This window comes from Propithecus coquereli, unplaced genomic scaffold (genome assembly GCF_000956105.1).
Source record: "Propithecus coquereli isolate 6110/MARCELLA unplaced genomic scaffold, Pcoq_1.0 Scaffold171, whole genome shotgun sequence".
In the NCBI taxonomy this organism is placed as follows: Eukaryota; Metazoa; Chordata; class Mammalia; order Primates; family Indriidae; genus Propithecus; species Propithecus coquereli.
In genome coordinates, this window is record NW_012141747.1 from 4,741,597 (window position 1) to 4,757,415 (window position 15,819).

Below are 15,819 nucleotides of genomic sequence, written 5' to 3' on the forward strand. Positions count from 1 at the left end.
TTTTCTTTAAAAATGTCTTCATTAGTTGAATAGTTAATATCTGTAGCAATACTTTAGGTACCTGTTGGATTTTTAAAGGAGGATTATTTATTTTCAGATTTGCTGCTATAATTGAAAACCTGATAACTAGTCCTGTTGACTGTGCCTTTCATCACTGTTTCTCTGTGCCACAGCCGTTCATGTGTATTTGAAATAAAGAAGTTTCAAAAGCCATGTTGAATTCAGATTCCTTTTAATAAAAATAGGTGAAATTTAATGAGTAGTTTTTTTTTATTTTAACATCGATACAATAATAGTTTATTTTTAATGGAGTGGATCCTTTATTGGGGTTTTAAAGAAGGAAGAAAATAGCCTTAATGTTAAGACTGTGATTATCAATATTATGCAGGTGTTCACTTTATTATATATACTATACAGTGCCACAAATAAAAGTACCCACAATGGGCCTCTTTAATCTATTTCGGGGTGTTTGCTATAAAAAAATTTTTTTTACAGAGAAAATGTTATTTGTGATGTTTAGGTCCTATAGTACAGTAACATTACAAGTTGAAGAGGCTTTTGAAGGTTAGGCTGGGATCAGGTGGCTTATATACATGTTTAAAATACAGCTCGTTAGAAACGAGGTAGACTGTGTACCTTGCCAGGAGCAATCAGGAGAACCTAGGTGAGTTTATGCTTATTACCTTGTTCTCTATATATTAATGGATATTCTCTGAGAAATACTTAATTCAAGTTAGTTTACATTTGTTTTTCCCATGCCCTTAGTATTTACTATATAGCTCTTGTGTGTACAATATATAATGAATAAAATGCATGCTTTTGTTTAAAAAATATTTATTATAGAAATGTACATTTAGTTTCAAGGAATGTACTTGACAATAGTGTTAACATATATATTTCTTCAAATTTGCAAACTTTACACCTTTAAGATATCTACAAAGACTTTATTTACAAGTTTTATAATAAATCACTTCATCAATACTGTTGACACAGTTAAGATTGGATATTCTTTTTCATTTCACCCTGTACTTGTAGAAAGAACACAGAGCGTGGGTAAAGTTCCATCCCAGTGCTAGTGACAGCCCGTAGAGCAGGATGAGAGGTGCGAATGGATAGAGAAGAATTACTGTATTTTTCAAAAATGGCAGTGCTGGAAAAGAAAAAATTTTTTTTTAAAAAAGCAAATATGACTAATATTTTGAAAGACAGCTCTTCAACATGTGTGGCCAAAAGAGAATGCATACTTTGAGTCGGTAAGATTGTGCTATTTATAGCAGAACGATACTATTCTTCCTGCTCTTCTGTGTCGCCTCCCTCATTTTGGGCTGTGACCAAACTGAGGCACAGGATTATTCCAGCACAGTGGCTGGGATGGAGAAGTTAAGAGTGAGAGACAAATCTCACAAATATTCATGAGAACTGGTGAACTGAAACTTGTGACTGCCTCAGAAGCCTCTACGAGTCCATCTTATAGTACACAGATGATGTAAGAAAAAAACGCAGCTTTTAACTATTAGAGATTTTCCAGTGTAAAAAGCATCACACCTCCACTTTGAGACAGTGAGTGCTCAACTAATATCCCAAGCTTTAGGAAAGAACTAAAATGTCCCCAAATATCCATGTTTCTTGCTCATTGGGACCCTACCCCATGCATTCTGACCTAAATATTTCTCATACAGAAGTTCTTAAGCAGAAACTGAGCTGTATTCAAAATGTTCTACGTGGGAGGAAGAGTGTTCAAACATCCACTCAGAACCACAGTGTTGGAGTGTTCTAATCACAAACTGCTTTCTCAAAATATTTGAAAATTCTTTAGAAACCTCAAGATAAAATATCATAAACATCTCCCCTGGACTAAAGGAAGGACTCCCAATACCCCAATCAAGGCCTTACAATGAGGGGGTTAAGTGGAATAACCCCAACTAGAGGAGCCAGTCATGCAAGTAAGAACTCTTTGTGTCCACGGTTAGGACCTAACCATCCAGAGAACAAGGAAGTGCTAAAGAAAAGTATGTGTATATAATGCTAACAAAGTTTCTAGATTTTATTTAGCTTTATTTAATGGTGGTCATTTTTTTTTAACATCAAAGAAGAAAAATGCATAAATGAATTCACAACAGGATTTAAGAGTAAATTTACAAATATGTCTTGGGGACAGTAAATCCTGGGCCTGTTCTTGTATGTTCACGTACAGAACCCTATAGTGAGCATGAAAACTAAAAATGAGGCAAAAGTATGATTCCAAAAGCTTTTGAACAACTTCAGTTCATATTCCTATGTGACCACAGGTTGGGGCCATCCCTTTCCTCACTCTCTACCTTTACTGTGCTAACCCAGAACCTGAAAGCACAGGAGAAAGGAAGAGAAAAATGGTGTTGCCTTCCTGCCAGCAACTTGGAGATGACAGTGTGGTTTAACACGGTTCCTGGAAATTATAAAATCCGTTATATACCAGATACGTTGCTTTCTAGCTGCACAACCATGAACAAGTTACTTAATCTCTGTGCCTTAGTTTCCTCATTTGAAAAATGAGGACAAGTAAACCTATATGATTGTTATAAATTAAATAATACATATAAAATACTTGGAACACTGTAAGTGTTCCATAAAGGCAGGCTATCAGTATTACAACTTTTCCCTTCTTGCTACATTCTCAAGCAACCAAAAAAAATTTTTTTAAATTACTTACCACTGTATCCTAGGAAGGTTACATAGATATAATAGCCAACTGCAATCAGCCACAAGGTATTTCCAACTAAATATCCAATAAATGTATCTGTTAGGATAACATCTGCCAGAAGAGATGCACACAATGAGTCTCTTTACCAATGCATACAACGAAGACTTTGATAATAGTCTGAGAACTACTACTTACGGTTAACGAAAAAAAGCTGAATAAAATGCAAAATGACTAGGAGTGGATAAAAAGCATTCAGATGCACATCAAAGGCGTAGCCCCACTCGACATCATAGTCTCTGCTCTGTCGTTTCACTAAGTACTTGTTAGAGATGAACCTGAAATGCAAAGTTAAAATTTCTTTCATAATTGGATAAAATTACTTCTATAAATACTTAATGACTACCTTCTGTGTGCCAGACATTATCCTAAATTCTGGAGATTCAGCAGTAAACAAAACAAAAATCCTTGCCTTTAATCTAGTGGGGAAGACTGACAACGACATAAATGTGTCGGACGGTACTACAGAAAAGATAAGGCAGTAAAGGGGAGAGAATAAAAACTTGAGATGCAATTTTAAATATGACACTCATTTGGGTAAAGACCCAAGGGCAGTGATGATGCCTGGCACGTGTGAGGAATGGGTAAGGAGACCATTGTGCCTGTAAGAGGAAAGAAGAAAAGAAACAGGAAATGAAGTCAGAAAAGAAATGGGGAGCCAGGTCTTATGGAGCCTGTAGCCGTTTTACAATCTTTGGCTTTTACTCTTGGTGAAATGATAAGCCATGATGGAACTGTGAGAAGAGTGCCTGACTTGAATGTTTTGACAGAGTCTCCTGATGGCTGATCAAAGAACAGACTCTAGGGACAAGAGTGGAAGCAGACACACCAGTACAGTGGTCCCCAACCTTTTTGGCACAGGGACCAGTTTCATGGAAGCAGCTACCGCTGCTCATCTCCTGCTGTGTGCCCCTGACCCCGTTCCTAAGTTTCATGGAAGATAATTTCTCCTTGGGAAGGGAGGGGGAAGGCCATGGGGCTCTGCAGCCCGGTCCCTAACAGGTCAGGGACTGCAGTTAGAAGGCTACAGCCAGGAAGAGATGAACAGGGCAGCTGGTGACAGTGGGGGTGAAGAGATGTGGGACACACTAGAGTAGGAAGGTAGAGCCGATGGGGTTAAGTACTGGGTGTGAGGTATGAGGAAGAACAGTCGAGGATGACTGAGAGATTCCCGCCGTGAACAAATGGAAGATGGAGCTGCCATTAACTGCAGTGGGCTGGCTGCAGGAGTGGTTTTAAGGCAGGTAGGACAGCGCAGGAGTTTGGATTTGGACCTATTATGTTGAAGATGCCTATTAGTATGGAGTAAGAAGTTGTATATAAAGTCTTGAGTTCAGAGGAGAGGTCCAAACTGTAGATATAAACTCATCACTGTGTAGATGATACTTAAAGCCACGGGCCCAAATGATACCACCAAAAAATAAAAATGAATGTGGATATCAAGTAGGTCCAAAGTCTAAGACCTGGCCAACCTCCTATAGAAAGGTGAGGGAAACAGAAGGAACCAGTCAGGAAAGAGTGACCAGTGACACACCTGGCCATCAGGACCGTTATTCAAGCTTATGTCACTGTTCACAACACAGCCTACTAGTTGTTCAGTTAAACAATGAATGAATAAAAAGTAAAATATCCAGGTAATAGAAAAGTAGATCTTCAAAGAAAACACAATTTGTATTATAAACATCTTAGAAAGTCAATGTACTTTTTTATGTCATTTCATTTCAATTCAAGGATATAATTAAGAAAATGCTATTTCTATAGTGGAAATGAAAATAGAAAAGAAAGAGGATAAACATAGTATAGTACTAATAATCCCACACTTAGTTATCTGAAAATGTCAAAACACTACTACTTCACTTGAGCAAACTGAAGCTTACCAAAACATTTTGTTTTAGCCAAGAACATGTGCTATTAAAATTTCATGGAATTAATTCACATGTAGCTCACTCTCCAACGGCTCCCTTTGTGCAGTCATCCCCTGCTGCTCCTGGCCCCTGTGCGAATCCTTTAAACCGGTGGTTTCCAAGCTTCTGTCCTCAGTCTGAGTCTTAACTCTAGAACGCAGATACACCTCCTGAGAGCACTCAAAGGCACTGTGGTTCTCACCTCCTACCTCCATGGAAATAAGCCAGTCATGCCCGTGTCATGGCCCAGGCTGTTATCTCTAGGTCTAGCATCAGCTACCTCAGTGTCTACTGACCTTCATATTTCCACCAAATTCTCAACAAGCTTCCTGAACTCAACACGGCCCACATGGAATGCCTCATACACACCTGCCACTTACTTAGTCACCTAATCCCAAAGCTTGCATGCCATCCCCAAGGAGGCCTTAGCCTCTCTCCTCCTCCTATCTTTTTATCACAGGAAGTTCTCAAATCCATCTCTCCTCTCTATCCCTATTATCATCATACTCTGGGCATCCTCTACCCTTAGGCAGACCCCTGCAATTGTATCCAGGCCTGCCCACTTCTCCAACTCCTCCCATGCCATAGAAAAGTTTTCACAAGGTATGAATCTGATGATTCCCCTACTTCAAGGCCTCCAAGCTCCCCACCTCCCTTCCACCCCCAACCTACAGAGGCAGCCTATGAGATTAAGTCCAGCTTTTCTCCTGAATTGCATTAAGGCCCATTTCTCTAGTCATATCTTTTCCCTGGGCATTCAGTGTCACCCTGTGCTCCCACACCTAGCATAGTGCTCCATATTTCTATGCCTTTGCACTTGCAATTCTCACATCTCCCCAAAACACCTCATGTTAGTTCCTGTGGCACCTCTGAGATGATCACAAGTGCGTGTAATCATTTTCTATTTCTAGTTCCTCACACATTTCACAATACAACATAGGTTCTCAAAAATACACGGAGTCCTTTGCTATTTAACTCAAACAATGATAGACTCATACAAAAGGTGTGAAACACCAGATTCACCTCCAGAATCAATACATTCATGGTAGAATGCTTGCTACAAACCAAATTATTCCCTTGAAAATCTTATTTATTGAATTTTTTTTCATATACCAGGTGTTTTTCATTGATTTCTTGATAATGAATACATGACTCACATTAGTTAGCAGTATCAATTTTAGGCCAGATTTAGAATTTTAGATTAGTGGTGCACAGCATTTATTGACTAGCGCGTATAAAACCTGTTCCATACTAGTCAGAAGTTACAAAGGAAAACATGTGCATACCCCATTTTATTGAGCTTTGCTTTACTGTGCTTTGCAGATATTGCATTTTTTTACAAACTGAAGGTTTGTGGCAACCCTGAGTCAAGGAATTCCATTGGCGCCATTTTTTTAACAGCATGTGTCTGTGTCAGCATTTTTTAGCAATAAAGTATTTTTAAATTCAAGTATGCATATTTTTAGACATAATGGTATTGCACGCTTAACAGACTACAGTATAATGTTCATATTGCTTCAATATGCACTGAGAAACAAATTTGGGTGACTCGTTTCATTTTGATATTTGCTTTATTGTAGCGGCTGGAACAGAACCTATGCTACCTCTGAGGTATGCCTGTAAAAGACTGGTATCATCAGAAGTTACAGTATCAGAGTTTTGTTCAAAATATTAATAACTACCACATGTTGAACACTTAACTATGTGCCAGCCAGGTAATTTTCACACAATCCTCCTCAAAAACCTGACAAAATAGGCAATTAACTCCATTTTACAAAAGAGTTACACAAATGACCAAGCTGGCATTTGAACCCAAGTTTCCCTGTAATTAAAATGTTCCACAGTGTTTCTCTAATATACAATGACCATCACCCCTACTCAACCACCGGCCTCCTGCTGAGATCACTGGCCACATCCACTGCCCTTCATCCAGCATGCCAACCACACAGGAGCACTTCATCTGTGAGAGAACTGAAAAACCAAGCACTAGGTTTATACTCACTACACTGCTGTTGTCCAATCAACCCCAAACGAAGTAAGACCAAGAACCTTTTCAATAAAACCTGTGTGTGTGTGTTTTCTCTCAGCAGGAAGGCACGAGAAGTTTTTTAAAAAAAATCCTTCCTTTTCAAGTATACTTCAAATGTCAAAGATTCAAAGTAAGATTCCATAAAATAGCCCTCTAGATCTAAATGAATCTAAACACTATGGAACATTTAAACATCTAGAAGTGGTCCTTACTGACAAATGCAGAAAACCATGCTGTCATCCAGACAACTTAAGCAGACTTGGTTAAATGCGTAATATCATACTTTTGCAAAATCAGGGATTTTGTTAGTATGACAATCATTATTTCAATTATTTGCTGCACTTCAACAACACAGACCATTGCTTATTTTTTGATATAAGCACCAATACAGGAGGGCACGTTACAATAATCTTGGCAGTCAAAATTGACCATTTCAGATAATCTATCTTGGTTTCAATTTCCATCAGCTATTGTACCTCTGAAGCAAACAAATGGAGATTCTACAGCAGCATCTGAAAAACCAACGGTATGGTACTTACCACATTAAAGTTGCTATCAGAAGACCAACACCTACACAATCTATGAATACAACCCAAAGGAGGAGCTTTATTGTCTCAAAAAATCCCATGTCCAGCACGAAGCCAAATCCTATAGTGGACACTGAAAGAAAGATTCACAAGATTCATTCAGGCACTCTCCTAGGTTCTGGGGATACAGAACACAATCCCTGTCCTCCAAATGCTCATAGTCTAGTGGGGGAGACAGACATGGGAACAAAACTCCCATGACATAATGGTATTGCACACTTAACAGACTACAGTATAACGTGCATATAACTTCAATATGCACTGGGAAACCAATTTGTGTGACTTGCTTCATTTTGATATTTGCTTTACTGCAGTGGGCTGGAACAGAACCTATGCTATCTCTGAGGTATGCCTGTAAAAGACTGGTATCATCAGAAGTTACAGTATCAGAGTTTTGTTTAAAATATTAACAGCTACCACATGTTGAACACTTAACTATGTGCCAGCCAGGTAATTTTCACACCACAATCCTCCTCAAAAACCTGACAAAATAGGCAATTAACTCCATTTTACAAAAGAGGAGACTGGGACAAAGAGTCCCAGGTGTGTGATTTGTAACTGAGGTAGAAATTCATAACACCTGGGAACACAGCAAAGGCACTGAGATATTTAGAGTCGACTGAGGAGGGCCCTTGCCAGCCTAGTTCCAGCATTTACACCAGCACTAGTACAGAGAAGGCGCTCACATATTTTTAGTCCAGTTAAATTTAAAGGTACACAACATCCTACATTTCACCATCTCAAAAACTTCAACACCCTAAAGGTGATCAGAACCCTTGCATCACAGCACTGGAGAACTTAAAAGTAGTTTCTCAAGTTCACGTCAGTACTTTCAGAACTCTCGCTCTGGATGTGCCTGATTGTGAAATGCAATTTCCAATCTCCACATTCCTTTACATAGTAAGTTGGCATTTGGGTACCAATTCATAGTAGTTAAAAGACATAGAGTGAATATTGTCCCCTGCTTTTCAAACTCCCCAGGCAACAGTTTACAGCATCTGCTTGGGACCTGTAGAACCAGGAAGAATACAACCTTTTTCCTGTGAGATTTTTGAGGCTTTATAAAAAAAGGAAGAAATAGCTTCAAACATCCACAGATTCTGACCTACTACACATTTATAACAAAAGATCCTCCAAAGACAACCACTTAATGTGTTCTTCAACTCTACTGCACGTAAACTGACACTTACCACAGAGCCAGATACTTAATAGGACCAAGAAAGCAGGGTCATCTCTGGCCCACTGGTCCTTTGTCTGCTTTCGGTAATGAAAGTTTCTATAAACCCTCTGTGGGGAAGTGAACAGGTAGAGCATCTGCCAAGCCGCAAACTCAAAGTCCATCTGCCGGAAACGAAAAAGCCTTCTCAGGTATTTGTAGCGTTTTGCTCCAGCCGTGTGTCTTGCTGCATCCCTGGAATTCAAGACTCCGTTCCCCTGCATTGAGGAATTCACTGAAGTACTTGGTAACATCTTCCTAGATGAAGAAAAAAAATTCTCTTACACATAATCTGAAGAAACTTTTGGCTACCAGCACCCCTCTTCTGAGTTATTTGGCAAAATCACGTTACATGTTCTTCACAACCCTAGAGAAGCGTCAGGAGTCAAAAAAGCAAATGCAGCTGGTTCTAAGGCTCGTTTTGGGGCTGGAGTACTGCACACTGCACCGCACGCAAGGGCAACACCTCGCCTTTCTGAACCACCGTCTGAACCACCCCGTAACACTGAGCCAGGGGCCACGCCCTCCCCACGCTTCACCTCCCTGTGCTTCTGCTTCCGTTCCCTCCGCGGATGGCCAGCAAGCTCCCCGTCACCAGAATGCGATATAAAAACAAAGCACTCCAGTCCCTAGTGTTTTACTCTCAGCAGGAGCAACGACAGCGTAGGAGTCCAGTCCAACCAGTCCGGAGCCCAGTGAGCGCAGGTCACCGCCCGGCCGCCCAGACCCCTCGCTCTACTTTGCAGGCCTCCGGGACACGGGCAGCGCCTCGCCGGCCCTCGCTGCCCGCTGCCCACTACCCGCTCGGGGCCGCAGGTGCGGCTGCCAGATTTAGCAACTAAAAACACAGAACGCCCAGTTACAGTCGAATTTCAAACAAGGAACGAACAATTTTTTGGTATGAGTATGTCTCATGCAGTATCTCGGACATGCTTACACTAAAAGTTATTCCTTTATCTGCGATTCAAACGTAACTTAGCGTCCTTGTTTTCTCTGGCAACTCTGCTGCGGGCCGAGGGGCCGGACCAGCACTCCCGGGCCGCAGGAACGCCACGCCGCGCGCTGTAGAAGGAAACGGCCCGGGCAGCGCGCGGGCAGAGCAGTCCTCCGGGCCTCACCTGGAGCCCTGTGGCGGCCTAGACTCGGGTCCGCGGCAGCCCACCACCTCCGCCCAGCAGCCGGGCCCAACCCCCGCCAGGCCGTCTTCCCTTCCGGCAGCGCAGCCGGTTCTCCGGACGCGCCGCGTCACCTGCGCCCACTTCCGCCGCGCCCGCCCAGCCTCTCAGGCTCCCGTAGTCCCCGAGGTCGTCCGGAAGTTGTTACGGCTGGCTTCCGGTCTGCCGCGGCGAGCTTTCCTCGCTCCCTACCTGGTCACAAACGTTGCAGACGAGTGGGGTCGAGGCTGGGGGCTAGCGCGGGTGGCAGGCACCGTCATGCCCCGGTATTACGAAGACAAGCCGGAGGGCGGTGCATGCGCGGGCGTGAAGGAGGACCTGGGCGCATGTCTGCTGGAGTCGGACTGTGTGCTCCAGGTAGCGCGGCCGGGCGCTCCGGGAGGTGATGACCTGCTCTGCAACCGGGAGGAAGGGCCCGGCCAAAGCTTCCCTGTCGGCCGGCAGTGGCGGTCAATAGCCCGACTTAGCGTTAGTCGTTCTGGGTAACGTCTCAGACAAGAGATGACATTTGAGCTGAATCTTAAAGGTTGAGTAGCAGTTTCTCAAGTAAAGGAGTGGGCACTGTGGTGGTTTAGGGTAAAATTTGAAAGAACACCAAGTGCGGAGACTGGGAGATGTGGACGGGCCGGAAGGAGCTAGTGCCCAGCGGCGTGACAGAAGGCTTGGGAGGAAGGTTGCAGCCAGATGTGAGGGGCCCTGTGTGTCAGGGTGAGAAGCTTGGATTTCCTCCCGACATTCATCATCAGGAAGGCCACAGAGTAGGACTGAGGAAAGAAATTGTGCCAGTGGAGGACAATACTGGTGGCTAGGAGAATTCTAAGTTGTTTTTTTGCAGTGGTTGATACAGCAAACATTTATTGAGTGCCAAGTCTCTAATTCAGGGACCAAATACTGATGAATGGGACATAATCTCTCCTGTGTAGAAAGTGGATCTCTGGAAGGCTAAAAAGCTGTAGGCAGAGATTATGACCAGGACACCTGTTACAGACTTTGCTTTCCCCCCATTGAGTATGTGGTCTTATTGATGCTGGGTTTGTTCAAGTAGAAGAACCTGATGCTTATAAAAAGCCCTTTTAATGGAAGTTCATTTAGTTTGTGTTAAATTCATCCTGAATGGTGTCTTCATCTCAGTCTAAAAGGGCATCTACCACCCACCACTCCCCACTGGGGACTCTGAAGACCAAAGGAACCTCTGCTGAGGTCTGTGCCTGTTCTGTATGGCCACCTGGCAGATGGATGCTGTCGTCTCTTTTTGCCAATCTTTAAGCCACCTGAAACGTGTGGCGCCTCAATATAGGGAGAAATTCAGCATAAATAATGTAGTTTTAGGTGCTGCCTTGGGAGATAGTCAAGGAGCTAGAGGAGCTCAGAGAAACTCCAGGTAATGGTGATAAGGATGTAAATTCTGGTGGGGATGGAGAGGAGAAGGAAAAAGCAGATTCAATAGGCATCTCTTGATAGACTTCTTAGGATTTAATTACTCTTAGGAGATCAAAAACATTGAAACTATGCCAGAGGAACCTCACTCATCATAGGGTATCTCCATTAACAGCTTCTAAACCTGGTGAATCTTCATCAGAATCACCTGGAGGTAGGAGCAGCTGAAAAATACAGATTTGACTGCTGTCCTTACCCCACCCCCAATAAGTTAAAAGTTTCCTGGGTTCGTTCTTGGGCATAGTCAGGTTTGGGAGCATTGATTGATCTTGACCTCGAAAGGCAAAAAAAACTCGGGAGTGCATTAGTTAGGATATAGGTTCAAGTACATGTTACAGAGACCCAGAATAACTGGCTTAAACAAGGTAAGAGAATTCTCTCTCTTGCTCTTGTGTCTATGCGTGAGGGCCTGTGTCATTTCCCTCAATCTTCCATGAACCCAGACACATGATCTTGTGGCTCTAGGTGCTGTGGTAGGAGATAGCATGTTACTCTCACACTTACGGTCCAAGATTGCTCTGCTTCCCATCATCAGGTCTAGTAACCTTATGGAGTAAAGTGGGGAAAGGGGACAAGCCTTTTTCCTTTCAGGACCAACCCAGAAATTTTATACCCTGTTTCCCACACATTGTATTGGCTAGAACTTAGTCACACAACCACATCCAGCTGCAAGGGTGGCTGGGAAATGTAGCCCAGCCATATGCTGGATAAAAAGGAAGAGTAGTCTGCCATTCAGGGGAGGGGATGATGAATTAATGTTTCTTAGCTTTAGTGTATCTAGATGGATCTTTCCACCTGGCAATTGGAATATAGGTTGAAAGCTTGTGAAAAAGGTAGTATCTTAAATACAGTTTGAAGAGGCATCAGCTTAATAAATTATAGTCTTTTATATAGTGATAGTCTTTTGTCTGCCTCCACCTTGTTTATGTGGGCAACATATTCCATCAGTATTATAGAGGTTGGGGAGGAATGTACTAGTGAAAGGTAGCTTGCAATTAGGATCCACTTTTGAGAGTCATTGATGTATAGAACCTAGGCAGACAACACATTAGAAAGTGGCCGAGATTCTTGGGGAACAGGAACACCATGGATGTAGTACCCTGTAGCTTTTTTCATAGTAAAAACTAGGGAAGTGTGACTGGCACTTGCAAAATCAAGGTTCGGGGAGTGGTTGCAGTGATGGGGTTAGACAGTAAAAATCTGATTGAGGGGAAGTCCCTGATTATGCAGGGCAGGTGAAATCTGGGTTATGTTTTTCCAAGTACTCCAGCCTACCTCATTAACATCTATGGAAAGTGTTTAGTACTGACACTAAAAATCCTCTGATTTTATTGCATTTAATTCACAATTCTCATCCATAAGGAAATTAAGATACCCATTTATCAATTTTTATATAAACATTTTGCAGAAAAGTATCCCATGGAAACTAGTGTTTTCAAGGACTCAAGATTGTGTTAAAGTACCCAAAAGTTACAATTTTTTAATTCTATCCCTTTTCTCTGTAAGCACCAATAGTCAAAATGAATTGAGAACGATTTCTTATGTAACTTTCTATTTTCCTCTGTTAACATTTTTAAAAAAGAGCTATTTTCAGAAGGACAGTTATTTTGTACTTGTGAGAAAATTTCCCAGGTGTTTATATTGTTTTATGTGTCATAGGAAGGAAAATCCCCTCGGCAGTGTTTGAAGGAAGGATACTGCAAAGCTTTGAAATATTCATTTTTTGAGTGTAAAAGATCAATGGTAAGTGGTTAAAGATTTTTAAAGCTTATGCTAAAAATTAGCTATGTGAAGTTAAATATATGAGTGACTTAATAGTTATAAATAAATTGCAGTGATGTGGTTCGGAAAAAGGATATAGATAGTTTTTCCTACTCTAGTGAGTTGAACATTAGATAGCATTCATGAAAGCCCGGAGCTAACTGTCCTGTTATTCTGTCACTGTGCCAACCACAGCTGCTGACCTGTGTGAATTTCTGAAAGTACCAGAATGAAGTCTTGGCAAGTGTAAATGGTTGAAAGTTGATGTTGGTCACTCTGAATTCAGGTCATTTGGCAATTATGCACAAATCCATAATGTGGAGGTGTAAGGTGTATACACTTTTGCCTTATGTGAGTAGGAGAAAATGTCAGTATCTGTGTTCGAATTTTGGAGTGATGGATTGTGGAAAAAGGGCCTGGGAAGGCATTACAAATCTCTGGGGTTCTCCTCTAACATTCTTTGATTTGAAAGATCTACAGAGATCTTTGGAATGGAAACTAAGAGCCTTTTCTTGGAGAAAGGAAAGAGTGAAATCAGAAATATGAGCATTCTTTTAAAGAAGTCACTTGGACTTGAGCATGCTTTTGTTTGTTTAGGAACTACACTGCAAATCCTTTTCTTTTTGTTGACAAAAGAAACAGAGGGTAGAGATATTTATGACCCAGGAGCAGTCATAAATAACTTGAGCATGTTAGCCAGAAGCAGGGAGGGTATACAGTTAGATTAAATTTGGCCAGGCTGTTTCCTTTCTCAGTGACACAGTTCTCTGCCATCTTTTCCTGTCATTTTATATAAAAAGAGAGAAGGATTTTTTTGCCTTCCCTCCCACAGTGTTGTTACCCAAGTAAAATATAAGGCTTTAGATTTGTTAAGAATTTCAGAGTGTGTTTAGGTAATAGAGAAGTCATGAAGAATACTTAGTGTAGAGATAGTGAATTATACTATGTAATCATATCAAATGACTGAATTTACAGTAAACTCCCCGAAATTCCCTGCTCCATGATCTCTGAAGAAATTAAGATATCAGAATTTTTATTTCTTTAATCTTCACAATTTATCTACCTTCTACAGAAATTTCTAACAATCCTGAATAAAAAGTAAGAAGTGCTCCTGACCATTTCTAAGTATCAATACAAGGCAGAGCTTCACTTACACTTTGACACTGGAAAGAGCACTCTAGGGAACTTTCTAGCAGGCTAATAGATGCTTACAGTCTTTGTTCAGGACTCACCATTAGTCCTCCAGAATGAGCAGAGTCATGTCACAACTAACATGACTTCAATCATACATAGTTGGCAAAGAACAGAAACATAACAATTGTGTTGGTAATTTTGCTTGCTATTTCAGTCCCACTGAAGATAAGATGGGAACTTTGAATCAACTGTTCCCACATAGTATGAGTAAGCACATCAGCTTATGATTCCCATGTTTAAAGATTATTTTTGAAAATATGGCTCTTAGCTTCTTCATCTAGTGCTCAGATGAATAAATGGCTGGCTGTCCCACACTGGCTGTGTTGGACCCATTGGTAGGGTTGGTTGCCTAAATAATTCCTTCCGGTAGAATTTCTGAGGAGTGATATTGACTATGCAATTTTGCCTTATAAACTGACTTTAGAACCTTCTGCTCTACCTCCCACCCTTAAGAAGTAGCTGCACTGTGAGGCTCAGTTAAAGAACATGCTGTCAGCCTATGAGGAGGTAATTGACTTGAAGGATTTTTAATCCCAAAATGATTGTGTTACTTAACATTTTTCAGGGCTTTTTTCCCCACTCCCAGTTGCAATTTATTTAAAGATTTCAAATACATTTGAATATTAACCTAAACCTAGAAAGTTTTCTAAAAGAACATGCATTGACTATAGTCCAAAAAAAAAGTAAATGTAACTTGGATTCTACTTGAGAAGAAAATCCTTAGTGATCGCCCTTAAGTGGAACTTTTGTTTTTAATACCATCTTTATTTGTTTCTGTGTTTGATCATGGTAGCTCTGACAATTGCTTTTTTGATTTTGCTGGAAACTGGTTTATTTCTCTTATGTAATGACGCCCCTTACCAAAATTGTGTTTATTATATTGTATCAAATTTGATTTAATTGTACATTTATTTTCAGTTGGATGCCAGATCAAGATTCAGAGGAAGAAAAGGTTATTGATACCATTATTGAAACCAAGATGAAAACAACAAAGGATCTTCTCTGGTCATTAAAACAGAGAAGTTAAAATAGGAAACACAGTTTTTGCTACATCTCTTTGGTTGGACCTACTTTTTCCTTCCATGAAACACTGGAGAAAATGGATGAGTTGTGTTTTTGAAGATGTATAAAGTAAATGATTCTCTTGATGTAAGTTAGTTTTAGAAAAAAAATTTAATTGAAAAGTTATGGGCCTTAGTATAATAAATGTGTTTTGAGAATTGTTCTAAAGCACAAAGAATAGACAGACTGTTATTTTCGGACTTGACTCTTCAATCAAATTACACAATTTGTACATCCTGAAGGCCACTGACACAATCTATAACATGGGGCCTTTCCATAAGATGTCTATTGGGAAAGTTTAGGATAAAACTTTTTCTTTTATTCAATCTGTCCTATTTAGTTCTAAAATAATGTTTGATTCCTTAAAGAAGAAATACTTCACTTGCACTGCTTCACTTAAGTTACAGCCTCAAAAGTTTAATATCATCCAGGATAGCTGGACGCCAAGCCTCAGATGATGTTGCCAGGTCTCTTTACCATCATCTCCTGTTTGTTTCCTGGTTTCATTTGCAGGCTGGCCCTCTCCACACAATGGGCCACTGTCAGCTACAGGCCCACATCCATAAGATCTGTGATCCAGAAAGGAGAGAACTGCCTTTTCCAGGGTCCACAAATCAAATCCTACACAAGGACTCTGATGTCCTCTGGATCATCTGCCCTTGCATTGGACCAGTCCCTGTAGAGAAGAGATGGGGACCTGTGCTCTTGGCTAGCCCT

The 15,819-nt window shown here is 41.0% G+C and overlaps 2 protein-coding genes across 3 annotated transcripts; one reads left to right on the top strand and one right to left on the bottom strand.

The window, feature by feature from the left end:
- Positions 1 to 821: 821 nt before the first annotated feature.
- Positions 822 to 9,747, bottom strand: UNC50 (unc-50 homolog (C. elegans)). The gene is made up of 6 exons (XM_012641977.1): positions 9,592 to 9,747; positions 8,448 to 8,731; positions 7,210 to 7,330; positions 2,876 to 3,015; positions 2,690 to 2,791; positions 822 to 1,150 (listed from the first exon to the last, which is right to left on the bottom strand). Exons 2-6 carry the CDS (start codon positions 8,725 to 8,727, stop codon positions 1,014 to 1,016), a joined length of 780 nt encoding a protein of 259 aa, XP_012497431.1. The 5' UTR covers positions 8,728 to 8,731; positions 9,592 to 9,747; the 3' UTR covers positions 822 to 1,013.
- Positions 9,748 to 9,824: 77 nt separating this feature from the next.
- Positions 9,825 to 15,273, top strand: LOC105808340 (cytochrome c oxidase assembly factor 5). 2 transcript variants are annotated; one of them, XM_012641978.1, is made up of 4 exons: positions 9,825 to 10,005; positions 11,201 to 11,239; positions 12,745 to 12,828; positions 14,959 to 15,270. In XM_012641978.1, exons 1-4 carry the CDS (start codon positions 9,907 to 9,909, stop codon positions 14,998 to 15,000), a joined length of 264 nt encoding a protein of 87 aa, XP_012497432.1. In that variant the 5' UTR covers positions 9,825 to 9,906; the 3' UTR covers positions 15,001 to 15,270. The 2 variants fall into 2 exon arrangements, with proteins under 2 accessions (XP_012497432.1, XP_012497433.1); XM_012641979.1 differs by lacking the exon at positions 11,201 to 11,239 and having other exon boundaries at positions 14,959 to 15,273.
- The last annotated feature ends 546 nt before the right edge of the window (positions 15,274 to 15,819 follow it).

Coding starts and splice junctions, on each gene's coding strand:
- UNC50 (XM_012641977.1), bottom strand. CDS start 8,727: ATGTTACCAAGTACTTCAGTGAATTCCTCAATGCAGGGGAACGGAGTC. Junction 3,016..7,209: donor CTGATAGCAACTTTAATGTG/GTAAGTACCATA, acceptor TTTGCATTTCAG/GTTCATCTCTAACAAGTACT. Junction 1,151..2,689: donor AACCTTCCTAGGATACAGTG/GTAAGTAATTTA, acceptor TTTCTTTTCCAG/CACTGCCATTTTTGAAAAAT.
- LOC105808340 (XM_012641978.1), top strand. CDS start 9,907: ATGCCCCGGTATTACGAAGACAAGCCGGAGGGCGGTGCATGCGCGGGC. Junction 10,006..11,200: donor AGTCGGACTGTGTGCTCCAG/GTAGCGCGGCCG, acceptor CTCCATTAACAG/CTTCTAAACCTGGTGAATCT. Junction 11,240..12,744: donor TTCATCAGAATCACCTGGAG/GTAGGAGCAGCT, acceptor TATGTGTCATAG/GAAGGAAAATCCCCTCGGCA.